At 40.4% G+C, this 27,250-nt stretch overlaps 1 protein-coding gene across 4 annotated transcripts in view; it reads right to left on the bottom strand.

The window, feature by feature from the left end:
• PIGG (phosphatidylinositol glycan anchor biosynthesis class G (EMM blood group)) overlaps positions 1-27,250 on the bottom strand; it is a 90,074-nt gene that overhangs the window by 51,291 nt on the left and 11,533 nt on the right. For 3 of the 4 annotated variants that reach the window (XM_067553406.1, XM_067553408.1, XM_067553409.1), the window contains exons 3-6: positions 22,465-22,674; positions 20,478-20,666; positions 17,098-17,239; positions 12,806-13,018 (exon numbers count right to left, since the gene is read on the bottom strand). In XM_067553406.1, coding sequence (XP_067409507.1) covers positions 12,806-13,018; positions 17,098-17,239; positions 20,478-20,666; positions 22,465-22,674 — 754 coding nt within the window. Of the gene's footprint in view, positions 1-622; positions 4,560-12,805; positions 13,019-17,097; positions 17,240-20,477; positions 20,667-22,464; positions 22,675-27,250 lie in introns of those variants that run through there. The other variant, XM_067553410.1, reaches the window with a different exon arrangement.

The raw sequence follows: 27,250 nt of genomic DNA, 5'->3' as shown, positions 1-27,250 counted from the left end.
TGGTGTTGAGGGGTGTAGCAGGTTCGCACAGGCCCCCTGCTGCTCAGGTCCTCTGTCCCACACACCAGCGCAGATCGCAGCTTCGTGCTCCCACTAATGCTTTTTATTTACAGGCTTTTTCCCCACCACCAACTATTTACAAGCACAGTCCGGGCTCAGGGGCCGCACAGTCCCAGCCCCTCACTCAGGGCAGCTCGCCTCCAACTGAGGCTTCTGCCCCCTAGGCTGACCACTCACCCCTTCCTTCCTCCTGCTGCTCCTGCTATCTCCCCACTGAGAGTCGCTGGTGAGCCCCCCTTGAGCTCCTTCCTGGCAGCCTTTACAGAGCTGGTTTAAAGAGTGTAATGGCTGCTCCCTGTTAGCCCAGTCCCCACAGGCTCACTCAGCTGGCTCCACTCCCCTTTGATTAGAGCTCCAGGGGCAGAGGGCTGGCTTAACCTTCAGTTCTCAGCCAGCACTCTGTCACAGGGGGAAACATGGGTGAGAGGCAGTGGGAGAAGAAAGGAGACAAAGGACCAGATCCTGGGATCCAGCCTTCCTGTCCCCAGTGCAGCAGGTTGGGAAAGACTTGGGGGGAATGTGACTTTTTACATCACCCTTATGCGCCCCGATCCTGGTGTGTTTGGTCGCCAGTCAGGCTCCACACTATGCTGGCTGCCTACGGCCAGCAATGTGTTGGAATGCCTTGGCCATGCCCACTTTCTTCTAGCCAAGCCCTTTGCCCCAGAGGCCAGGTGGGGGTGTGGTTTAAGAGCTACAGCAATCCTAGACCAGAGGATTCATCTCACGCTGGGAGAATCCTCCCTTGCCCCTTTTAGCCAAGCTAAAAGATACTTCTTTTTGCCAGACACACACACAGCAGTCTTTAGCAGGCCACGGATATGATTCAGAAAACAGAGCAGGTCAAAAACTATGTAGGAAGAGGGACACAAAGGGCAGAGAAACTAACACTGAAGACAAAACAGGAATGAAATGACATGATGCAGGAAGGACGGCCTTGTAGATAGGAAACTGAACTGAAACACAGGAGACCTGGGTTTAATTCCTGGATCCACAGACTTGCTGTGTAACCTTGGACAAGTCACTTAACCTATGCTTCAATTCCCCATCTATAAAATGGGGGTGATCCTCCATCCCTTGTCTTGGGCATTTAGTTTGTCAGCACTTGGGCCTGAGGCTGTTTGGAACCCCACTGTGCCAGGCACTGTTCGATAGTGTCTGGCAGTTCCAACAGATTGTAATACAAATGTTCTGTTACAGGAAAAGACAAAGGGGAGTAAAGACAGAGAGGGTAAAAAGTTACATTTCTTATTTCTGTTATACTTTCAAAGTATTTATAATATAAAGTTGATTGACAATATAAGTTCAGTACAGGGTGAGCAGTACACAAGGAAAATACATCTTTGCCATTTGAAGAGAGTTTTGAATTAAGAGACAAGACAGTTTTTTCCACGCTGGCCAACAACAGCTTAGTCCTCAGGCTACTAAGTGTCATATATTTTTCGAGCTCCCTGTAGTTTCTTCCCTTCAAACAGAATTGCTACTTGTGTTTTCAAGCCCTACTCAATAGTTCTCTCAAACCATAATTTAAAAGGAAGCAGAGCTGAACTACTTACCAATACTGCAAAGGCTGAGGTGACTCAAAGAAGAAATATTTGACATTTGCAAAGACAAAATGGACTTTCCCAGGGAGAACGGGAGATTTGTTGTTCCAAGACTCATCTTCCTTGGTGCTCTTAGGAAGATTTGAGACTCAGAAGGTAACTGTTAGTTTTTCCATTGTAAAGATTCATTTACACTCTCTAAGCATCTGAGTAAGAGTTTTAGTACTCTCCTCCTGGGACTGTAGTTCCAACACCTCTACCTCTGAATTTTAAACAACTCTCTAAAAATCCAGTTTTCCTCCCCACTCTTACGATGGAAAGGTTCTAGTTTATTCGGTTACATCAAATATGTTTCAAGAAACTTATAGGCACACAATAAGATGTCAAGGAAACATCCACTGAATATTTCAGTTGAGATGAGCAACGGAAGTACTTGTTGCATTAATGGTAAAAGATATAGGGCTTGTCTACACAAACTATTAGTGCACCACAACCTGGAGTGTAAATCTACCCCACACTAGCCTGTTCTACACTAACTGTCCATGTGGTCCCTGCTACCAGGCTAAAGTTGCTATTTCAAAGCAAAGATCCTGTAATGTTTGCCATAATGGCAGTTAGACTTGGAGGTCTTTTCCCTACCCCTAGGACTCAACAACTACCTTATAAAGTACTTTCCCGAGCCTCCAACATATGTGAAATTGAGAACTCCATCCACAAATTTTTGGTGTATGATCTAAGATTACAGATGATTTCAGACAAGTTTATTCCAGCAGTTGCAGTGGAAACTAGTACTTCCAGTACAAACTGTTACCACAGCTGGAATCAAAGAACGTTTCTACTCTGAAGAGTGATTGTGTAAAATGTCACTCACCCATTCAGCTCCTCTGCTCCTTGTATATATTCAGTCATATCTGCTTACTTTAGGGACAAGGATTCTTTGTTTTTTTAATACAACTTTTTACTCCTGTTAGCCCAGTTCGACAATGTTGCAAAAGTGACTGTACTCATTTGGTCTGCAGAACCTTTTGACCAGTAATACAAGAGAATGGAAAAATCCAGATTCAATCTACATGACTGGCTGAACTTAGAAACTTTACTTAATATTGAATCTTAAAATGACAAATGGATCATCACAATGCCTTTTTTACACCGTTATTTTTCAGTGTAGACTAGAGAGACTTTAGAAGGATTTTGGACGGCATTATATCGTGGTGATCATACTGTCAGCCATTTTGTTATGTGGTGTGTACAGCCACTTCTACCCTGAAATAAATCTCCATTTATACACATTGCCTGGTTTGAGACTTAATACTACAAAGGTATTAAACTTTTCCTCTGCTATTTTCTCCTTGAGTATCATATTCAATAACGGATTAATTAAGCTGGAAGCTTGGCAAGATACCATAAAATGTCTTAACCAGAGCTGCATCTTTCATATCCGCTCCTGTCCAGTATGTGTGGTCAGTCTGAACTTGCACTCGTTGGCTGCTGGAAAGGAGAGGAATCTCTCTCTTTCCTTCTCATAAATAGTGAGGAAAAGACCCACTTCTATTTCTTCACCAGTCACTTTCTTTGGAGCCTCCTCTCCCTCCACTGACTCTCAGCCCATACCATTCCCAAACAGCATCAGCAGGAAATCAACATGATTCTTTAGAGTTTCATTGCTGCCCAAATGTGTCTTATCAGTAATGACATAAAACAGAGTCTAGTTATTTCACTTCGTTGCTTCCTGGCAAGGCTTTGAGCAGCAGCAGAGACACTGGAGTTGTCTGCTTCCAGATGCCGAAGAAAACACTTCACTGGTTTGCATGTGAAAACTTATCTCCATTAGCATAAAGGCTAGAATTTTTTTTTTTTTTTTTTTTTTTTTTTTAATTCTGCAGAAATTGTTGACTCTGATCCACTTGTTTGCCAGGGAGAGCTTCCCACTCACTACCTGCAAATTAACTTTCCAAGCCACATATTACACCATTTCACTGTACTGCAGATCTAACATGCTATTTTAGTCCATCTTATGGGGGTTCTTTATATAGAAAGTATGTTTTCCCTTGTAGTCTATGTACACTACTATATAGCACCACAATATGCTAAATAGGTATTTAAGTTTATAAACAAACAGTATTTTAGCTGAGAAATAGCACATGATCACACAAAACCATAACCTAACAAATACAAGGGCAGCATGAAGTTACCTTCACTCTACATTTGCTAATTGATGCTTAAGAGCAATACCGTTCGTTTATATTTTTGCACTGGATTTTTTTAAAAATATCAGCATTAATTCTCCATCTTCGTTATTTCAAATAAATTTATTTTTAAAAACAGTCAAATGGAACTACAATTTGACAACTGCAAACTATCCAGTTCTGAAGAAGTTATATAAAAAACTAATCTGTAGGTTAATGCCATTGTGGCTCTGTAACTCCTACCTTCTCAAGCAAAGATAGAAGAAAATGTTTAAATTCAATGCATTAGCAACAGCACTCTGGTGGACATATGGTAGCAGAAGATACGGGTTAAAGTAATCACTAAATTAAAATCTGGATCAATGAGACTTAAGAATTCTGGCTAAATTTTATTCTGACTGCTATACAGTGGATTGGATAAAGCAGATTTACAAAAAAAGTCACCCAATTATCGAACACTTTTGGTGTAAGATGTATACATCTCATTTATATTCAGAGAGAAGAATTTGTTCATTTCAATTTTTGGAGGTTGTTCAAGCATTTACATTTGCAATCATGATATGGTTATAACCTTAAAATACACTGGGCTCACGTATGTTCAGATGAAGTTATTTTTTCCACATCACTTAGACAGACACTTATCTTTGAGGTCCTCCTGCTGAATACAGTTTGTTGTAGATCACTGAATATGTCAAGTTCTATTTTACTAGATTTCGTAACATGCACTCCCAATGTGCAGCTCGTGCTGTCTCAATGTCTGGCAGATCCCCTGGTTAAGGGAAAGATTCAAGCAATAGGTAGCCCTTATAAATGTGGTTGTAATTATGCATATTAACTCAGAATTAGGTACTTTCATTCAAACACCATACATGCTTCCTCGACATTTCATTTCCTGAAAGCAGGAAGATTGCTCTACTAAAGTAACTGAAGTAACATTATAGTATGCACTTGTTTCTCTGCTGAAACATCAAGGTCCCCAAAGAATTATATAAAACAAGATTGTGACCAAGCTCCATGAGACACTATTTTACGGTATAAACTGTAGGAAAATTTCACAGTCTTATTTTTTTTTAAACTTCTACAGATGGAGGATTCATCTTTAGCTCTCATTTCTTCCCACTCCCACTCTCCCCACTCTGAGCTTCCTTTCTCATCATGCTCTTTGCATCTTTCTTCCACTTTCCTGGATCTTTTCCATTTTATTGCTTAAGTCTTTACGTCCATTCTGCCCCTGGAGTGAGAACTGTTCATTCTACAGAAATCTGCACTTAAAACTAACTTCAGTGAGCTGCACTAATGGAAAACTATATAAAACCTCTCAGCCAAAAACGGGAGGCAGGGGCTAGTGAGCTTCTCTGGACAAAGCTAGAATTATCTGTCCCTCAGGGAGGTGCATAAAAATGTCAGGTGGGAAGGAGGAGCTGGCAGCTGGGCTTCATTTAGTACACAAGCCTTTTAGCCTCTGAGTTGAAGAGGCCTTTTGATTCACGGAGGAACAAAGTCTCCCTGGACCTTAGGCCAAGATGATCTCTGCTTATTGGGTGTAATCACATGAAGCATTACTCAGTGGCCAAATCTTCCATTACATTGAGTAGCTTTGTACTGCACTCCACTGGTCAAAAACTGCCCCTGTGACAAGAATCTCCTCCAAGCACAGGGGAATGTTTTGCTGGCACAAAGCTTTCTTTACACCAAGCGTCCTCAGACTACAACATGAGTATGGCTAGGCTTTCCTGGCATCTAGCGGATATCAAGCTGCCAAAACAACTCCTCGGGCCCAATGACAGCCAGTATCAATTGTAAATTGGACAGAGCTAAGAAGAGGGGGGAGTATAAAAAGTGGCTTCAGTTTCACCATTGTTTGACTCCAAAACACATTTTCATTTAATTCACACACCTAAAACAAAGTCCACATTAGCCATTACTGAAGAGTTTCATTTTAGTTTTAGGGCTAAGGTGTAACTCCTCATCACTGTAGCAAATGCAATCATGCTTTACGCAAGCTAGTATTTTCCCAAAATAGTTCACTCCCACACAGTTATTTACTTTTTACAGAAAAAAATCATCAAATTGCAGGTCATTAATTTGTTATGTGCATATTTTGGGAAGTGAGCATTCATGCACAACATCAACCTACAGCTGTCATCTTTCAGTTCAAGAAATCCCTCATAGACTTTAAGGTCAGAAGGGACCATTATGATCATCTAGTCTGACCTCTGGCACAACACAGGCCACACAACCTCCCTCCCCGCCTCCTGTAATAGACCCCTAACCTATGACTGAGTTACTGAAGTCCTCAAATAATGGTTTAAAGACGTCAAAGTATGGAGAATCCACCAGATAATCTACCAGCAAGGGACCCGTGCCCCATGCTGCAGAGAAAGATTAAAAACCCCCAGGGCCTATGCCAAAATTCCTTCCTACCCCAAATATGGTGATCAGCTAAAACCTGAGCATGTGGGCAAGACTCACCAGCCAGACACCTGGAAAGAATTCTCTGTAGTAATTTAGAACCCACCCCATCTAACAGCCCATGACAGGCCATTGGACATATTTACCACTAGTAGTCAAAGATTAGTTAAGTGCCAAATTAGGCTGTCCCATCATATGATCCCATCCATAAATGTATCAAGCTGAATCTTGAAGCCAGCTAGGTTTTTTGCCCCCACTGCTCTCCTTGGAAGGCTGTTCCAGAACTTAACTCCTCTGATGGTTAGAAACTTTCATCTAAATTTCAAGTCTAAACTTCCTGATGGCCAGTTTATATCCATTAGTTCTTATGTCCACATTGGTGCTGAATTTAAATAATTACATTTTAAAACCAGGTTTATGTCTAGTTATAGCTCCCTTCAGCTTCTCCTCTTTCTGTCTTCCCATCTTGACACTTCATTTTCAGAATCCTTTATCCACTGTCTGGGATCTCCTCTTCCAAAAGAAGCCACTCCATTACTCCTGTGTCAGTTTCTATTAACACTTCCTCTCAAAGTCATGACTCCCCAGTTCAGTTTCAGAATTTTCATTTAACATTTAACTTTAACTTAACTGAAAATTGGTTTTTAGCTTGAAGATTGCTTTGTCCTTCAACAAGTTATTCAGATACCTACGCTCTTACGATAAAGTAAAGCTATCAGAATGTCTTCTGTGCTGCTTTTCAGTATGATTGCATGAGAAAAGGTGAAAGTTCCTAATCTACCTTCCCCATATTGTTCATTACATTTGCATAATGTAATATAGATGAATATTTGTGTAATGTTCTTGTTAATGCAAGATTGCTATGACTGTGTAGCCCACCCTCTGCCCCCATCCTTCTGACTATGGGTTTTTTCAAAGAAAATGTGAAGAGGACACACTTTTCATTCTCATTTGTCTTTAAGGTGAAATAACCAGTGTAGGACACAGTACTCCAGCTGAAGGCATGTTGTTCTACAAGTAGACTACTCTAACATTCCAGATGATATTTCTTTTTGCAGGCACCCAAGCATAATATTTAGTACATTTCTTGCTCATGCTACCCACTGGACAGATTTTTTTTCAGTTGATTACCTTCGCCTTGATCATTCCTTTCAAATGCTTTTGGACTCATGGGGCAAGAAAAGTTCAGACTACTTTTTACAAAATGTGTTACTTTATATTTATATCCCTCATCTAAAATTACTCAAGGCATCAGTTTTTAACTGGCCAAAACACTGTGTGCACAAGCTTCAACTCACAACCAACCTCCTCCTTGAATGAGAAATTTCTTACCCCTGCTAATTTTTGGGTAGCAGCTTCTCTCCATCACAAATGAGTAATGCATCTCCTCTGTAGAATTCAGAGGCGATCCAATTTGGTATTCAAGGCTCCAGATCTAAGCCCTACTCTTCAACTCAGGTCACTAGAAGAATTCTTCCAAAGCTGTAGAAGCCCTCCAGCAACCTATTAGCATTCAGACAACTTGAAATTACTTTAACTAAGCTAAATATATAATTGCCTTCAAGTCTGTTAGAAGGAAAAAAATTGTATTCCAGTCATTTACCAGACTACCACAGTGGGCTGAAAGAGAAGAGAACGTGCAAAGAGAAAGAAAATAAGCAGGTAAGAAATTTCTCATTCTTCTGCACAGCTTCTCTTCTCTTCTCATTCATCAAAGTGGGAAGTAGTGAGCAGCGATTCACAGACGTAGGGGATAAAGCAGACTTCATTATTATGGTAGAATTATCAGCAGAAATAGACGTTCCCCCATATAAAGCAAAACCTTGTAATTTAAGGAAGTATTTGTGAACCAATACGGTCACACTTTTTTCTACCAAAGGATGCCTGTACAGAGGAATGGAAGTCTAGCTTGCAAGACTTCCTCAGATGAGCCTCAGACCTGTCTCCCACACTGCCAGGTATCTTGAAAACTGAGCCCCAATTCCCTCCATGAATTATATCCCAGATGTTTAACATGTAAACTGCTGTAAGATTTTAACATCTTGCCTGTTGCAACTTTGAGGCCTTACGGCTTATTGCATTTTGGTTGGAATGAGATGAACAAGGAACAATTGGAGTGTGTACTTCATATGATTGAAATCTTTATTGCTTTAGTAATGCCCATTTATGACATCCTCTTCTAAAGCCATGCTAAGGGCTGAAACAAAATGGGAGAATTATTTCCCAGGAATTATGGAAAAAAGAACTTATCTTGGGCATAAAGGTTTCTCAAGCTCTAAGAATAGCAAGGGCTGTTACCCACTTTTCTAGGGTACTTTGTCATAGGACCTCAATCAAATCATCCTGGAAAAATTAATGTAGCCAAAGTAACTAGAACATTGATGTTATTATTTATTTGTATTAGATCATCTGAGAGGCCAGGGTCCCATTGCTGTACAACAAAAAGCCCTGTACAAAGATACAAGCTATTAACTGTAGGTAGTCCAGGTCCTGATAAAGAAGGGGCCCTGCTACAAAAGGTCATCTAGTCCTTCCTGGAAGTGCCATAGGCTGCCTCTGAAGTCCTCAGAAGTGCCTTCTGGACCAGCGGTGAATTAGGAAGAAAACCTGAATTATTTTCTATACTCTTTGCATGAACTGTCTTGAAACACATTGCATCTTTCTCTGCCTGGGGCATAATGTCCATTGCCACAAACAGCTTTGACTTTTGGTTACTCCCTGGTTTGGGAGGGACAGATACTTATGCTTCAGCTCAGAAGCCAACCTCTAACGAGGAGGAGGAGGAAACATTCCCTTTAGGCAAGTTATGCCAAAACTGCAGGATTACTACAGGATTACTACTGCAGGATAACTACAGGATTTCTTGCACCTTCCTCTGAAGCAGCTGGTACTGGTCACTGTCAGACAGGATACTGAACTATGAACCACTGGTCTGACCCCGCATGGCCAAGTCTATGCTTTGTTCAAACATGCAACTGATAGAGCTGTCAAAGTAAGTGGAAGGACGAGTACCCAGATTTGGGGAATTTGTATTCTCGGAATGTTCTCCACCCTCCAATTCTGGTTTCCAAAGTGAGTACGCATGCATTGGACAAGAGTGAAAACTGGACTGGCTTTCAGCACATTTGTTCTTGCCTGCTCACAAAGACCCATTTGGATGTGATCCACCAATGACACCGAATTTAGCATTGCCTCTGAAGAATGCTTCCATGTCCTCTGGAGGAATTTCTGCAAGCACACTGAGAAAGCCCATTCAGGAGATAATACTGATGCATAGCACCAGCTCTCCAGCCACTGGAGATAACTGGTTGCAGATGAAGAAGTGACTTTGATACCAAAGAGGCTTTGGTTCTTTGTAAATCTTTACCGTGATGGTATAACTATGGCCAGAGCAGTGTTTAACTTATGCCAGGACTGAGCCCAAGCACCTCTAGGTTTGGTAGGTCATAGCCTCAGCACCACTTGGTTTGCCATGCCAGTTATGAAAAGAAAAAAATGGCTTGAGCCCTGGTACCTCTTTCATCACAAATTACACACTGGGCCAGGGTCGTGCCTGTTTTGAGTCCTGAAGTGAGCAATTCTCTGCACTAGAGTCAAAAAGTTTTTTATTTTGAACGGCTGTGTTCGAATCCTTTCCAATAGCTAGCAAGTTATGAATGGATCTGTTTCTCTGGACTTGGCACTGACTAGCTTTTTGTCCATGAATGAGTATAGATGCAAAACTTGTGACCAGAGCCTTGTTGTGACTACCTGCCATTTCATAAGACTGAGTGCAGAGGGTAGGTCAAAACAAAGCATCGTGTACAAGAATGATAAAGTCTCATACACAAATGTCCCCTTTGCCTTTGTCATGCTGAGGATTTTGTTGGTTTGGAACGGAAAAAAAAATCTAGATTTCCTTGAGAGTTTCAGTTTTCTCCCCTCGGCCAGGGGAGTCATCTCTTCTTAAACACCCTAGATGTTGGTAGCAACCAACAGATCGCTATGCTCCTTTGACAATGATGACTGAAGCCTCTACGTATTCTCAGCTACTAATTTCTTTAATGTTTCTCCAAACATACTCATATTTGTAAAATTGGATGCACAGGTTACCTGTTCAGGATAACTGATGGTGTTCAAGGCTTTAACCCGGCTTCCTTGTGGTCAGAGTTAAGAGCCATTGCTCCTGTTGAAAGTCACATCAAGGATTCGCATTCTGGTCAAATCAGAGACCTCAAACTACAAGCAAGGACTGTACCCCTAGATGAGGAGCCACTTGCTTGCCATCAAGTAGGTTTTCTTTATCAAGTACAGATTAAAGATCTAAGTCTGAAAAGCTAGTGGAGGCCTTGAAATTTCTGTGTATTGTCCTCACTCTGATGGTCTATAGACTTTCTGTGAGAAGGAAGCGCCCTTCTGAAGGTCTGACTGTTCCTCACTGGTGTAGCTACTACTGCACCAACCTTAAGTTTACAAGACGCATGAACTTTCTTAATTTTTAATTAACATTGTAATTTAATATTTGGTTTTGGAGACAGTTTTAGGTGAGCAGTACAGCATAGCTCACTCTATGGATGCTAAAAAGCTGTCAACAGTAGTTCTTGGGGCTAGACGCCATGCTATGGCCTGACTACATAAGCCTGGCTCCATGCTTACATGGTTTCCCTGATAGTGTGGTGTGAAGCTCTGCCCCCTGATTCCTCCAGTGTTGTGCTTCTAGCAGCAATTTATATTAATGAGAAGTGGCATAAAAATCAGGGTTTAAACCCTTTCCTCGTCACTTTCCCACCCTAAGCAACTTCATTTCATTCCTCTGCTCAGAAGACGCACTGCAAAGCTAGAAATGGAAATGAAGTTGCTACAGCACAAAAATGAATGAAAATTCAGTATAAGACAAGTGTTGGGAGACACAACCAGCTTGTTGCATCACCTGTAGCAGAAATTCTGGTGTCCTGAGCTGAAAAGGCTAGGTGTCCTGGAGCCTCCAACAACATGGACTGCCTCCAAATTCCAAGGTCAGAGAGAGTATCCATTTGTGCTGGGTGAGAAGAGAAGCTCTGCAGCACAAGTTAATATATTCAAATGCGGTCCTAATGTCAATCCCTGAACTCCGTTTGTTAACCTTTCCCCAATCTATGCTAACACCTATTCTGCTAGAGTATCCAAATAGGGTTTAATTATAGAATCCTAGAAGATTAGGGTTGGAAAGGACCTCAGGAGATCATCTGGTCCAACCCCCTGCTCAAACCAGGACCAACCCTAAACCATCCCAGCCAGGGCTTTGTCAAGCCACACCTGATAAACCTCTAAGGATGGAGATTCCACCACCTCCCTAGGTAATCCTTTCCAGTGCTTCACCACCCTCCTAGTGAAAACGTTTTTCCTAATGTTCCTAGACCTTCCCCACTGCAACTTGAGACCATTGCTCCTAGTTCTGTCATCTACCACCACTGAGAACAACCCAACTCCATCCTCCCTGGAACCCCCTTTCAGGTAGTTAAAGGCCGCTATCAATTCCCCCCTCATTCTTCTCTTCTGTAGACTGAACAAGCCTAGTTCCCTCAGCCTCTCCTCAAAAGTCCTGTGCTCCAGCCCCCTAATCATTTTTGTTGCCCTCCGCTGGACTCTTTCCAATTTGCCCACATCCTTTCTGCAGTGGGGGGCCCACAACTGGACACAGTACTCCAAATGAGGCCTCACCAGGCTGCTGGAGCTACTGCAGGAAGGAATCACTCCAGAAACCAAATAGACAGAAGGAAGATGGTCTGAAATCATTTACTGCTCAGGCTCTGAGGTAAGAGCCAGGAAACTTGGGGTTTCTAAAGTTATCGGTGTGAGGCACAGACTTGGGAAAGGGACAACTTGGCCTGCACAGACTTTTGAGGGAACAGCCTGTGAGAGATTTTGATTTATTTTGTTAGGACAGCTTAAAATAAAACAACCAGCCCTGCTCAAAACTATTTCCATGGATTCCTTGAGAGCTCAGACAGAGCTGCCCTAGGGAGTGAGCTGGCTCAGCAAAAGCAAAACCTGATCTGGTGGGAGGAGGGTGTTACAAGATAGACCCCAATCCTCTACAAGTAAAAATAATTAAGGTGGGGCTCACCACTATTTCCCAGGATTTCCATTAAACTTCTTTAAAATGGGCAGCATGGCATGGATTTTCTATTACTCAAAAGCAGCTCTTGTAAAGAGATTTCACGATACAGCTTACGAGATGCAAAGAAACGTGCTATCACAAGACTAAACGTGTTAAGTTTGGTATTATTTCTTTAATTATAAGGAAGTCAGTAGCCTTGACACAGATTGCCTCATTCATGGATTTACATATCATGGAACACCTGAATTTACTTGAAATGCCTACTTTATTTGATCATGTCTTTGGCCTAGAAGCTTGACCCCATATTTATGATCCTTAATTTAAAATGGCACACAATAACAAAACACTAATACATTTAACTTAGCATAAACGGTTCTCAGAACTCACCAGGACTGAGCTATCAGTTTGTAGAGACGCATTGTGTTCTTGTTCCTAAAAAACCTCAAACTGAAGTTTAACTAGCTCCTGTTCACAGAGAAACACGACACTGCTAAATACCAGAAAAAGAACTTTAATTAACTTACCTTTTTCATATGTAGGCATGTTCTCCTGAAGTAGTCTGCTAAGCTGGAACCCATTTAAATGCAAGAACCTTAGTTGTTCTCTCATTGTTTTCCCTTCTACAACAGAGAGTATAATATTCCCGACACTGTTTCTTGAAATTGGCAGGCCAAGACCTATTGCCAAAGTGGCAGCTAGGTCTGTCTGTTGCACAAGTTCAGGATGTTTTAAAGGACCTAGAATAAGGAGGAGAAATATTTACATTAAAAAATTATTCATATGCAGAGCTGAAAGCTTGTAGTCTCCAAATTTGTTCCTGTGCACTAGATCAAGCATTCCCAAACAAGCATATGTTCAAAAAAACCCTCCTTTCCAGCAAAGACAGCAAGAGTGCTATTAAATTCTTAAGTATCATTACTCTTCCACATTAGTGATTATTGTCGTTTTAACAAGCATGCATGCAATTATGAATAGGACAGGGTGGACCATGAGACCATCTCTGAATTAAGTTGTGATCCACATTATGAAAGTGTTTGACAACGCCTGTACTATATAAAACACTAGCAAGTTGGAGGCGACATTCACTGAAGTGTGCATGAACTGTAAACTATTCTTTGATTAAAAACATCCTGAGAGTAATAATCATTTCAAATAATGTATATTCATCATTTTCAGGAAGCTTACTTGTATTGCAGTGACACCCAAAGACTTAATATGCGGGCCCCAACATGCTACTAGGCAAAAAGCACAAGAGATTTTAAACAGGAAGCTGCAATTCTGCTCTTCCACATAATTTAGGCCTGCCTATTTCAATGCCTATTTCAATGCAGCTTTGTGCAGGGGACAATCAGTGTGCTGCATCTTACAGGATTAGGGCCTCAGGACCAATCCCACAGACACTTCAGCACATGAATAACTTCACTCACATCAGTGCTACTGATGTGTGTACATGGGTGCTTAAATGCTTGCTGTGTCAGGCTCGGACTTTTTGGAAAACTATCAGTGTTTCCTTGTGTGCGCCTTGCAAGCTACATGACAGTATTTTAAAAAGATACTTTAAATGATCCTGTCTACAAGAGGACCCAAGCCATGTCTTGCTATAAATAAATTCCCTTCCTGAAAAAAAGATCTCTATCATATCTATTACTCTTATAGCTCCTTCTAAGAGCACTAGAAGTTCTCTTCCCATTTCTAGTCTTGCTTTGATGGTATGACTTTAAAAGCCCCGCAATGCCAACAGAGGGCCCACGATACTGTAACTAATATCAGGCCTGACACACACAGTCCCCAACACACGGCTGCCGTAATATGTACTTAAAGGGTGCCATGTAAAGTATATGTAAATGAGCGACACACTGGTCTTAAAAATCATTGTATCCATGGATTGTGTACAAAAAATTGCGTGTGTGCTGGAAAAAGATTCTTAAAATATGTTTGGAAAGCAGTGCACAAACCCAGCTCGTCCTAGGGATTACAGGCAGAGAACAATGAATGTACAATTACATAGAAGGTAAACAAACCCAAAAGGAGAGCAAATTAACATAAGAATGTGAAATCACTTTGGTTAGCACACCTGGGGACCCCATGACCTGAATCCCCTGTGACACCCTTTGTCTGAAAACACCCAAAATCCCATATTCACCAAGATCTTAGGATACGTTCTGTACAAAGTAGGTCTTGTTTGGTATTTTAAAAGTCTTGATTGGCTAAACATTAATATCCTGTTGGATTGTATGTGCTACTACAGCATGTGAAGTTATAAAATATTATTGTAAATGACACCCAGATGATGTGTCGTTAAAGGAGATTTTGGAATGTTTTATCTCAACCAGTGTGGTCTCAAAGTGGAGGGTCTAGAAACCTTAGCTCAGTAACAAAAGCCGTTGCATGTCCTCTCCACAATGAAGGGGGAGTGGACTTATTAATATAATGTTGGGGATAGACTCCTTTTGGTGCAGTTCTTACAGGCTGTGGAGGGGTAATTAGCTGGTGCCTCTCTACTGTTGGTTCGTGACTGACTAGGCAAGGCACTCATATAACTAAGTTGGGTGTGTCTCTGACTGTAGATGGTGGTGTAAGTGTAGCTTGCTGACAGCATTACAGAGTGAGAGGCAATCCAGGTTAACATTCATGCGATCTAGCGGAGTGTGGTGCTCTGCATGCTGTTGGGCTAGGTGATAACAGCACCTGGAGGGGCTTGCTGATTGTCATTAGCAAGGCACTGTGAGGGACAGCCCAGGCTGGAGAGTGAAGAGAGCACGGCGTTCCCACAGTTTTCAGGTTGCGATATTTGGCAGTGCTGAAGTAACCTCCAGCAAGAGAGCCTAGCCCAGTGTCTGAGGGCAAGATTTAAAAGCAAAAAAGTCAGAGGTGATAGCAAATGGGTGGGGGTAGGCCAGGGAGCAAGGGACAGAGCTATATGGAAAAGCAAATGTACCTCACTGTAACCTCATTTAATTATTTGGACAAAAAGTGTTTTAATGTAATTAAAAGTTATACAAACCACAGAATAAATATATTTTAAACACAAACAAGCCACTGCCACTGCCTCCCTTTTCCTCTTACTATGGACTAATGCACAGAACACAATGGAATGTGGTGTCAACCAGAAAACCTTCACTGCTGTGCAATGAGAAACTTGACCAATAGAATGACTACACTCATGCTCAGCACTCTGCAGAGAGACTGGAAACAGGCATCCACATTTTCAGTATCTCAACCTCTTGCCCCTCCAAATCAAGAGCTTCACTTCTCTCTCTAAGACCACTTTTCCAGTCTTTAGTCCTCCCACTCAGCACTGAAAATGGACATTTACTACCCCCATCACTGAGCTGGGGAGATGGAGCACAAAGGAAGGGCAGGAAGATGTTTTCAGAGTAAGGCAAGGTTGGGAAGAACTTATGTCAAGCAGGAATTCAGTTCCAATCTTACATAAGAATGGCCATACTGGATCAAACCAATGGTCCATCCAGCCCAGTAACCTGTCTTCTGACAGTGGCCAATGCCAGGTGCTTCAGAGGGAATGAACAGAACAGGTCATCATCAAGCGATCCATCCCCTGTTGCCTAATCTCATCTCCAAATAGCCAGTAATCAGCCCACCTCCCTAGAAAAGAACCCTTTAATAGACTCCTGAATCCTTTCAGAAGTTAGTTGGTGCTAAAGTGATGGTCACATGGAAAACAGCTAGTGAACTCAGAAGCTAAAACACAGAGGTCATATTTTAGCAGGACATTAATGCACACCAAGGACAATAAATACACAAAGCCAAACAATGCATTACAGTTTATTTCTCTACAAACACAAAACTTTGTTAAACTTTATGTAAAGAGAAAGTGTCTTATGTAACTTAACGAGCTACACCAATGTTTAACAAAGCTTTGAATGTGAAAGTTTAGAGCCATTATGAACTAAACTAGAGATGAAAGTATATTCTAAAAGACTGTTTAAAAATTACCTACAATTGTATAGTTCTGAATAGACTTTTTTGTACTATAAAAGACAAATTCTTCAATCATTACTGTGACAAATTGGGGGCTCCGTCTATACCACTTCTGAACTGTGGATATTTTATAAAATTGTGTCATGAAGTTACAGTGTCTCAGAAAAGATAGATGATTGTGAATCCACCATGAATTAGCAAGATTAACCAGAGACAACAGCGAGTGATCAGCACTCAACGATCATCTATTCAGAGTAAAATACCTTGGGACAAGGTTTAATCTAGCTGGAAGACACTTCTTCCCCTTGTCTAAAGGAAAGGGGGTTTGAGAGCTATGGAAAATTAGCTAAAGGCAGAACAAAAGAAGCAGGGGACCCCAGCAGGAGTCCATGAAGGGACTCAGAGGGTGAACTGAGGCTGGTAGGGGGAGAGTACCATGCCATCTCACATTAGAATAAAATGAGGGAGACTACTAACCGGGCAAGGCAAGCAATGCCTGCCTGACTGTCAGAACAAACAGATGGTCTCCCAAGAGAAGGGTGACATGAGGGACATTGCAATTACAGATCACACAACAATAAAATATCCTACTCTATGCTTTACATGATTAAATATAAAGAGCATAAAGTGGATAGACTGAAGAGTGTGCATAGACTGAAAAGTGTAAACCAAAAGCTTGGGTGGAGTTCTGGGAGAAGGGTGTACTGGGGACCCTGAAGGGAGAATGCTGTGCCTAAAGAAGCTAGGACAATTCATTCAGGCACCAAAGTTTCACACACCCCTGAGAATCCAGAGCACAGAAGCTTGGATTCCACTCACAGCAGTCCTAGTGGGTGGTCAGGAAGGGGCACTCACTAGGATCTGTGAAACTTACTATTTCTCTTTTCAAAAGCAGAGCTGATAAACAGCAAAGGTGTGTGTACTTCTTCCTCTGAGGAACCTCCATGACTGCCTGTTTCGGACATCCCATGATCACCACACACAATAAGTAAGTTGGACAAAGAAGTCTCTCCTTCCTGCAACTCGCAGAAAAAAAGACTTCAGTAATATCAGACATGCATAAGCTTCAGAAGAATTTTACTATTTTTACCATTTTAATGAAAATATTTCTTCAAATTTGTTTTTAAAATTGAACAGTTTCCAGAGCGGATTAGCAGAGATGCACTCAGCAACTGCTGACTTCAGTACAGTCACAATACCAGGATACTGGATTTTGACACTGCTGCCACTCTTCTCCTTAATTTTTAAGTTTTAAGGCAAGCACTTCTTACAATACCTAGCAAGGGTAACAGAAGAAAAAACCCACTTCTTAAAATTGCTTTATCAAAAAGGAAAAACTGATCGAGGTCTAAGTCAGCCCCTTGACAATGTTGCTAGAAAATCAAGAGCACTTATCAGAATTTAAAAGATCAAAGGAATTAAAGATAATCTAATCTAATCTATCTCCTAGTACCAAAAAAAGGATTTAAATAGGGTCAAAGGACATATAGATTGAACTAGCAGAACCAGAAACCCTCGATATAATCATGTATTGTATAACAGGACAAGAACCTAAAATAAAGGTGAAGTCTAATTAATTTTTAGGAGGTAATACATTCCAATCTCCTCTTTCCATTCACTCATGACTCAGATGTCTTCACGGCAGAAACCCTACATGGCTGCTCTCTTCCCAAAGTTTATTTTTGTTGGGAAGAAGAGAAGCAGAGAGAATTCAAATGAAACCCATTCAATGAGTTTTGAGCTAATAAATTAAAATAAAAACGGCAGAAAAGTTATTTTGCCCTTAATGTAAAAATCAGACATGGTATATTTGTAGTCTCCAATGATGAATGCAATACTTGTCTGTTTGACTAAGTGGTTTTATTTTTTGTAAGTGTTCTAAAGCTAAGAGTTGTATTTGCATATAATCAATAGCGTTCTTAATCTATTAATGTATTATGCCAAGCCATTCCAACACCACATGGATGGTTAAGTTCTATCTGGCACTGAAAACAGGAGTTCAACCTATGTGCTGAAAACATGGGGCAGACACTTTCATACCAAAAACAAACCAAGCTTGAATTTTGATACGTTTTAGAGAAAATTAGTTTGCATTCTAACAATTAAAAATTGACCTTAAGAAGTTTGATTTGAGTCTCAGGATTCCTGGGTTCCTTCTATCTTAAAATACAAACATAAAACTGAAAAGTTGTACGTAAGGAGTTTAGGAGCCTTTCTGGGGTTATGCTATTATTTTAACAAAAATAACCGAACTGAACTATAACTGAATCCTTGAGCGCTGCAATCAGCAGACAGGACTTGATTTATAACAGCTACTTCTATTGGTCACTATGCTGAAGTCTTTATAAACAATTAAAGAGTGCAGCACTATATTTATTTTATGTTCCCAGTAACATTTCCTGCATCTAAAGTTGGAGGCTAAAACAATGCACACAAAATTTATGTTACTAGTCCAGGGGCATTTGTGAGCATTAGAAGACATTGAACAAAGCAATGACTACTGTATTGAGAAGTTGTTCTTAATGAAACCATATTTCTGGCTCAGCAACTCCATTCCTGAGTGAGCTCACAGTTTCATGGAAATAATGGTCTTCCTGAAAGCAGCAGCTACCATGCTGAAGATGCTGGATCTCATGAAACTGGTCAGCAAATCAAGTGTGGAGCTCTTGAGCCAAATGAATGGTTCCAGAAGAGGAAAGGCTCGGAGATAAAACAATGGCTACTCTAACAAATACTAGAATCTTTCGGCGTAACCAAGAGCTCAGGAGTAGGTCCTACTCTTCATGAATGGAGTCCCTGCTGCGGCAGGGAGCCTTTCTGAAACTACTAGCTTAATCAGTCAACACAATGCCTATCTGTACAGTGTTAGCAAGTAGAACACACAACTTTTGTTTTCAGAAACATTTCAACCAGCTGTACTTTTGAACACTAGGATTGCAGTATAATATTGGCTTTTGTCACGTGTTTCCAGCTGTGCCCTCTGCCTAAAACCGGGGCCTTCTAGAGTTAAGGGGAATCATTTTTTCTAGTCCATGAGCAATTGTGCTGTGTTACAAGAAAATCCTCAAAGCAGCAGCTACTGTCACAACGACGGGATTCTTTGCAAAAGGGCCCCTTTTATTTTAGTGGCGCTCCGGAGCCAACTGGGTAGCGTTAAGGATTTTAATTTTTATTTTATTTTATTTTTTTTTTTAAACCAGGCACTTCCACAAATATCCTGGGCTTCATCAAAGTAGATGTTGTTTTGGGTAGAAATCCTGTCAATCTTAAGATTGGGAAATACATATACTGTCAGTTCCAGTTTGATTGCACATAATACCTAACAAAAGCATAAGAGCAAGGAAGTGAAGTCAAGACATTTAACCATACCTACCCTCAGTTCCTCCACCTAGAAACAAACCTCACCACAGAGAATACACTACCTTAAACTCTGTCCCAATAAGGGAACAGCTTTCCAGCACCCATTTCCCCCTCCCATGCCACATCTTAAGGTGTGTGATTCCCTAAAACTGTGCCGAAAGGATAGAGGGGATGAAGACAAAGCTATTTGTGTTGGTGAATTAGACAGAGTACTGGGAAGCGGGCATCCCTGCTGAGACAGCGTTAAGGCTGCAGTATCGCTATAGAACATGGTGGTGCTAGTAACAAAGTAGTGGCTTTCTGGGGAGAACTGTTAGATGCTTTAACTTTGTTTCCTCATTTTTGTAGCTTTGTGTTGGTTATAGCTGACTGCAGTGTGTTAATATTCATCTGAAACATACAAGTATAGCATATGCACCATTGCTAGCATAGCAGATTGGAAATAAATTACTTTAATTTGAATGCCATGTATGTTGATACTTCCTATCACATTAAGATTCTTTGTAATAGTTGAACATTTTAAAAACAGAACCTGATCCTGCAAAGTTCTGACAGTCTTTTTTTCCTATGACTTCAATAGCAGCCCTTAAATGCTCACCATAACTTTTAAAAAGCAGGTTATATTTAGGAGCCTAAATATGTCTTTAGGCAACTAATTTTAGGCACCTTTTTTTGAAAGTCTTGGTCAATGTGCTCAAGAACATCTGTTAATAAAAATTTAGAAAGTAAAATCTTTAAAACTAGGAAATATTGCAACGGCATTACATACTTCATGGGAAGTAAGACACTCCAATTTCACGTATATTGAAATAACTTTCTCCTACGTCTCCCAGGAATATTACAGTAGTATTAGTCTATTGCTATGAGATTTATGTCCAGAAATAAATGTTTCACCTTTAAGAGGAGTGAAGTATGAATCTTCTTGAGGATGTTATCCATTTCATAAAGCTTTGGTCCCACCAAAGGGCTGTTTGGTCCAGTCAGATGACCAATATGGTCCAATCCTAGGTAGTGAAGTATGAGTATATCCCAGTCTTCTCTTTTTAAGACACTATCCAAATGCCTGGTAACATTATCATCAACCTTGAAGATGAAAACAAAACATTTTAGAAAATCATGTCTTCCTATTCCACTACAAAGTAAAGGAAAAAAAACTAAGTTGCTTCATTTGGCACCACACATTCAAGTTCCATAGAAGTTAGTACCCTGCAGTTCTCTCTAACCAATTCTGAAAACCAAGCTGATTTACTTGGCAAATATGAACCCAGGAACCTAACTGTAGGTACCCCGTTTTGAAAGTCGGCCCCCACTTCACCCCTTTCAGCTAAAGAGACCCAAAACAGACAAGAACATATATAAATAAGGCTGTCAAGCCACTGAGGGACATTCCTTTTAAAAAAAAAGCAAGTTTAACCTTTTGACTAATGTTCCTCCCTTACTTGATCTATCTCCTTCCCCATTGGTCACTAGAGAGTAATGTCTCCAATATTAACTCTTTTGTGCTTATACAGTTTTCAATGGAGGAGCCTAGCTCCTCCCTTCCAATTCACTTTTGACAATGTAAAGATTTTGCAAATTCTATTCAGTCAGTTTGACAGTCCATTTTCAGTTGTACACATTCACTCTAAATTCCTCTCATTTCAAAAGAAAAGCTATGTAAACATTAAGTTCAATACTAACTTGTCTATTGTCTATGAGTGACCAAGGTCTTGCAGTTTATTCAGCCCAAGATACCATTATCCTATAGGAAGTACCTTCCAATTAACTTGTTAGCCACCTTTACCTTTTCATGGTGGTAATAACAGAATAATAAACACTGAAAACTTCAGATCATGTCAATGTTTCTATTGCACTCAAGAGGACCTATACATATCTAATGCAGTTAAGTGGTGAAAAAACAATTTCCACTAACTGCCACAGGCCTCTTTAGCTTTGCAAACATGAAAATAGAAAGCACTTATGGCAGCAGCAGTAGCCACCTAATAGTCTCTCAGTTTACTAGAAGAAGGAATCACAATTGTGGAAATTTTTCCAGTAACATTCAACACAATGAAACAAGTGACTTGAAAACTTGATTACTTCCCTCCTCCCTCAAGTATTTTAGCAATCTCATGAACCACAGGAACTATACAAAAAAAAATATCAATGTTTTATAATGCTATCTGAAGTATGGGATTCAAAATTTGGCACTGGTCCTAACACTAATATTCCTTTGTATCATGTTTAAATGATTAAAATCATGTTAGAAATGAAGTCGAAATTGAAATCTTCAATCCCTGCCACTGTAATCTGATTCTTTAGAACAGGCTGGAGAGTTTACCACAAACAGGATTATGTAAAAAGAACAAACCAGTGCAGTATCCTGCTTACATCCACATGTTACCCTATATTCAGGAGCACAGAATAGGCATTTTGTTTAAGAAGCACAGTTCCTCCCAGAGATCCTGCACTGCACTGCACTGGATATGCAGGGAAGCATAATTTGCAGCACTCCTTTACGGGGCTGTACACTGCCTCCATACAGCCAGCTGCTTATCACACCTCTGGCCCTCTGTGAACAGTTGTCAGAGGAGGGAGCCCCAGGGCTTGCTTAAGCACCCAAAGCTGCAACATGGGTAGCCTTCCCAGGACTGCGCAAGTGGGAAGAACCCTTGCTCCCCGCCACTACATGGCCATGTTAGACAACATGAAATTCTAGACAAAACTGGATATTTCTGATATTTGCATAATCAGAGATCCTACCAAACCAGTTTTTAATTAGTAGCCAATGTCTTGCATACTCCAAAACTTGGTCAATGTTTTTTTTAAAAGAAAGCATTCACTAAAGGTTTGATAAATGTGTGTGCTCAGTATCTAATTTGACTTTGTTAAAGCTTCTTACCTCAGTATAATCTGAAACAAAGAAGGATGTTGTTCCATCATATTCCATAAAATGCTTTGGAAACAATTTAACCCAAGTATCATCACCATAAAAGATTATTCTTTTCCCAGATGTTTTTGCCTGCCATATCAGGTTGTCTTCCAAGAGTGCTGGAGAATTAAGGTTCATGATAACATCAATGAAGCCAGGTATGCTACCAGTCATCAAAGCCTAAATAAACAGATAAATAAAGATAAATAACAGAAGCTAACTAAAATTAAACAGTGGCTGAGGGGGGAAGGAGAAGGAGAAATTAATAAATGGATTAACATAGGAATTTTCATACCAGAGGGCATCTAGTCCAGTATCCTGTCTCTGACATTAGCCAGTGCTAACTGGTTTACAAGAAGGTGCAAGAAATCCCATAATGATACATGACCATAGCAGGAAGCCCAGGCAGTAGCTGTGTTTAAGTCCACACTGACAGCCCACAGTAAAAGTTTCTACACTTATATCACATAAGGATAAAGTTTACAATCCCTAAAAATGTCATTTTAAAAAAACCCTACTAAGTTCTTGACCTCAATGAGGGACAGGAACATTCACATACTATGGTCTAAGTAGCAGCAACAAAGATTCCTGATTTAACCAATTTTGTGGAATCTTACCAAATGTTAAGGATGACCCAATTAAAAAAAAAGTTCCGATAGACTCAAAAGAGAACACAATTTAGGAATAAAGCCAGGATGTACTAAACATGGCTGGCAAGAGTTTCTGAAAAGTTTAAAAAAATTTGAGGGGGGCACAGATACTCTTGTTTTCAAACATCAATCCACAGACAGGCTGACAAAAAAATTTGCAAAGTGAGAAAGTTTCAACCCAAGGAGGCAGAATTCTGCCTTTTGGTTTTCATGGAACTAAGTAGGGAAAAAGGTATTGTTTATGCTTGTGCTGGTCAAAGGCTGTTAGACAAAGCAGAGATTAGTACAGTCCCCACCAAGGATTCTAATATAGGTGCAGAAGACTATTTATGTACTGAATTATTTTATTGCATTTACGTATCATTCTGAGAACAGAAATTATGGTGTACAACTGACAATGTGTGTTTGACTTAGAAGTTGTTGTGTCTTGGAATATTTTCTTTATGTTTGAATCTTTTATAAAGCCATGGTTATCTGGGCATAAGCAGTGGGATTCTCAGATGTTAAGTGTATTCTTAAGCTTTTTATCTGAGATGAAATGATTTAAAACAGCCACCAGGTTTGTATATAAATAGCATGAATGACGAGGGAAAAAATTCAAGTGATTAAGAGTTTTGCTATGAATGAAATTCTAGGATTCTACCACTTTCTTAATATTCTATAATATTGTTAGCTCTGCAGACTTACTGGTCTGCTGAGCTCAGCAACACTGAACACAACTTATTCTATGCAAATTTCCATCTTAGACTAAAAGTGCAGACAAAGCAATTGGGCTACCAAGATTCGAATGATCTAACAAAAGTGCACAGCATTCAAAATCACTATGCAGTTGAAACTGAACAAGTCTGAGACCCTGCTAGAATATACTGATGCTGAATCGACCTGGATGGGCTTCAGATCCAGATAAGTGATCCTGCTATGATCATAAATGGTCTTAAAAAAGAACCAAGCAGCCCTGGATTTCTGTTATCTTAACCATCATTGAACAGCATCACATGGCCTTTTTGAGGCAATATGGTCGTATGGTAATCCAAATGGCATTCACAACGAAGCCATACACACTGACTGCAAAGCTTTTATGGAAGCTAAAGCTACCATGCTTGAGGAAGCTTCGGCCAGGAACGACATCATCATCTTATATAAACATCTGCACAACCTTACTGATGAGAAAGTTCATTCACTTGGAATTCTCTGCTCCAGTTCTGGTCAGCTCCTCAATACAGAAGCAGACAGCAGGGCATACTGAAATGAACATTTCAGCCAGCTGTTAAATGCCTCCTCAATTTCTTTGGATTTTGACTTGAAGATGGTTGCTGAGATGACCCATTCCACACATAACAATGCTGGAGAATTCACTATTGATGAAATCCAAAGACCCATAAAGAAGCTTAAGGGAAATAAGGCAGCAGAAATCTCTGGAATTCCTGCAGAACTGTTAAAAAGCCCTAGACCAGCTGTTCATTTGTGGTTGCAGATGCTGTTCAATATTACCTGGGGAACACAGGCATTACTTTACCACTATGGAAACAAGACTCCTGTAACTATTGTGGCATTACTCTTCTATCCATCCCTGGGAAAGGTGTTACTTTGGTCTTGTTGGCCCAAGCTGCTTATATCTTAAGGAGCAAGAGAAGCCCCCAACAAGCTGGCTTTACTCATGACTGTTCCATGAAGGAGCAAATTTCAAAGCACAACAGCTTATTGAGAATGCAAGAGAATTCAAGCATCCTGTTGACATTGTATTTGTGGATATCAAGGCAGTGTTTGACACTGATAGGGAATCACTCTGACTGACCTTGAAACTCACAGGCCTCTCTGACAAGTACTGTAGAGCATTCCATCTGTTATATGACAACACCTCAGACTGTGCTCTTGTAAACGGGAAAAGAATCGCCTTCTTTCAAATTAGGACAGGTGTTCAACAAAGATGTGTCGCTGCCCCAGAACTCTTCAATGCCATGAACCACACATTAAGTAAATGTCATTTCAGGCATATGCCTTATTAGGGGACTGGAGAGCCACCCCCGCCCCGCCCCACACACACAGGCTGCAGCCTGAGACACTCCTGTGTCCTCGGGGTGAGACACTTTTAGCATTTCTTGTTTTTAATTTTTATCTTTTTAGTATATGTTTTATTTTTTCCAGCAGTAGGAGCCATGGCTGGGGCATATCTGGACATGCTATGTATGTTCCTGTCACAGGACAGAGGCATAGCCAGAGTATACGTGTGTTAAGAGTGTCTCTCTGTGTGGAGGAGTGGTGACAGACTAGACAGAGAAACAGATTTATCTGACCCCAGCCAGTACGCCTTGCTGGACCACCTAGCAGGGAGTGAGATTTTACTTACTTGCTGTAATTGTACCCTAGGATCATATATGTAGGTCCCATTGTAGTTCTCAATAAATTGTTAAAACCATCTGGTCTCGCTCAAATTTGACTAAATTGCTGTGGGGGAAAGGCAACTCATAAGAGCCTAAAATACACGAACCTTACTGACACTGATTTTGCCAACAACATAGCACTAGTTGTTGAATCAATGGAAAAGCTAGTTGCAGTACCTAAAGCCCTAGAAAGTTCACTTGCAAGTCGGCCTGAAAATTAATTGGGGAAAAACAAAATTACTCCAGTTGAAGGTGGATAAAAATCAATGATTTTTAAAAAAAAAAAAATCAGATTTTTTTTTTTAATTTAAATCGGTTTTTGATTTTTTTTTTAAATCATCAATAAAATACTAAATTTCTCTCATTTAATAAATAACAGTTACAATTAAATCTCATCACAAACATGCTAAACCTACACTTAGTCTCATAAAAATGAATTAATGGCTCTAGTCTGTCCAACCTAACTATCAGCTCTTTCTTCTTGAAAGTTCTGGGCTTTCAGTTTCTGTTTCTCAGCAGACTAAAGTCACATGTGCAGAGAAAGACACAGGCTGGATAGGATTGTTGTTTTTCTGTGCTTATGTGGTGGTAGAGCTGGGCCAAGCAAGGCAGAGGAGTTAGTTAAGACGCTGTCTTAAAGACAGAGACAACGGACGGAGGCAGAGTAGAAAGGAACAGTGGAGTGGACTGTAAAGAAAAAGGGAGGACGTTATTCAGTACACATGCAGCTTCCTATATTCCCCCACACTTTTGCCACAGAAAAACTGGAAGATTGCTCAGTTCATTTATGCCACAAATTCTCCTTTTTGCATTGTTAACAAACACGTCATTGATATGGTTAAGTCCTTAGAGCCAGGCTACACTTCACCTGGTAGAGCAGTCATTGGTGGAAGGCTGCTAGATACAGTGTATGAGAAGGAACTTGAACCTTGTGCAAGAAATACTGAGGGGAAATTTGCCAGTTTAAGCCTTGATAGGTGGAGCGATGTACACAATGATCCAGTAATATGTGCCTGTGTGACAACAGAAGCTGGGGTTGCATATCTTTCAGAAACAGTAGATACATCGGGAAATGCCCACACAACAGAATATTTAAAAGAAGTGGCAGTGAAAGCTGTAATTCAACTGTCATGTGCGCAGTTTTGTCGCAGACAATGCTGCAAACATGGCAAAGATAAGATACTAAGAAGAAACGGAAGGATGCTCTTTAACATATGGCTGCAGTGCCCATTTAATGCATCTTTTAGCCAGACTTATGTACGTCTTCTCCAGGAATAAAAAAATGTTGCTGAAGTCAAAAAATACTTCCGTAAAAAACATTTTGCTTCAGCTTCACTGAAGAGAGCAGGAGGATCCAAACTAATTCTCCCTCAAGATGTTCCCTATGGTTGACTGTTTTGAACAATTTATTAAGAACTGGCCTATTCTCATAAAACTTTGTGAAGAAAAAAACCATGATAAAATAGATGGAAGTATCTCATCCAAAGTATCGAACATTGGATTAAAGAGGAATGTAGAGGATATGCTCAGTATACTGAAGCCTATATCAATAGCCTTAAACAAACTTCAGAGAAACTGTTGCTGCATTGCTGATGCTTGTTGCTACTGGACACTCTGTGATCAGTGTGGATACTTGTTAGACACGGTACACCCGATTTGCAGATGAATAAGGTTTAATGTACAAGGTTTTCTATAAATATACTAGTTAAATACAAAGCTTAAAAT

This window comes from Emydura macquarii, unplaced genomic scaffold (assembly GCF_026122565.2).
Source record: "Emydura macquarii macquarii isolate MOO-44397 ecotype Brisbane River unplaced genomic scaffold, CSIRO-AGI_Emac_v2 contig_1451, whole genome shotgun sequence".
NCBI lineage: Eukaryota > Metazoa > Chordata > Testudines > Chelidae > Emydura > Emydura macquarii.
This window is presented reverse-complemented; position numbering and strand designations above follow the sequence as displayed.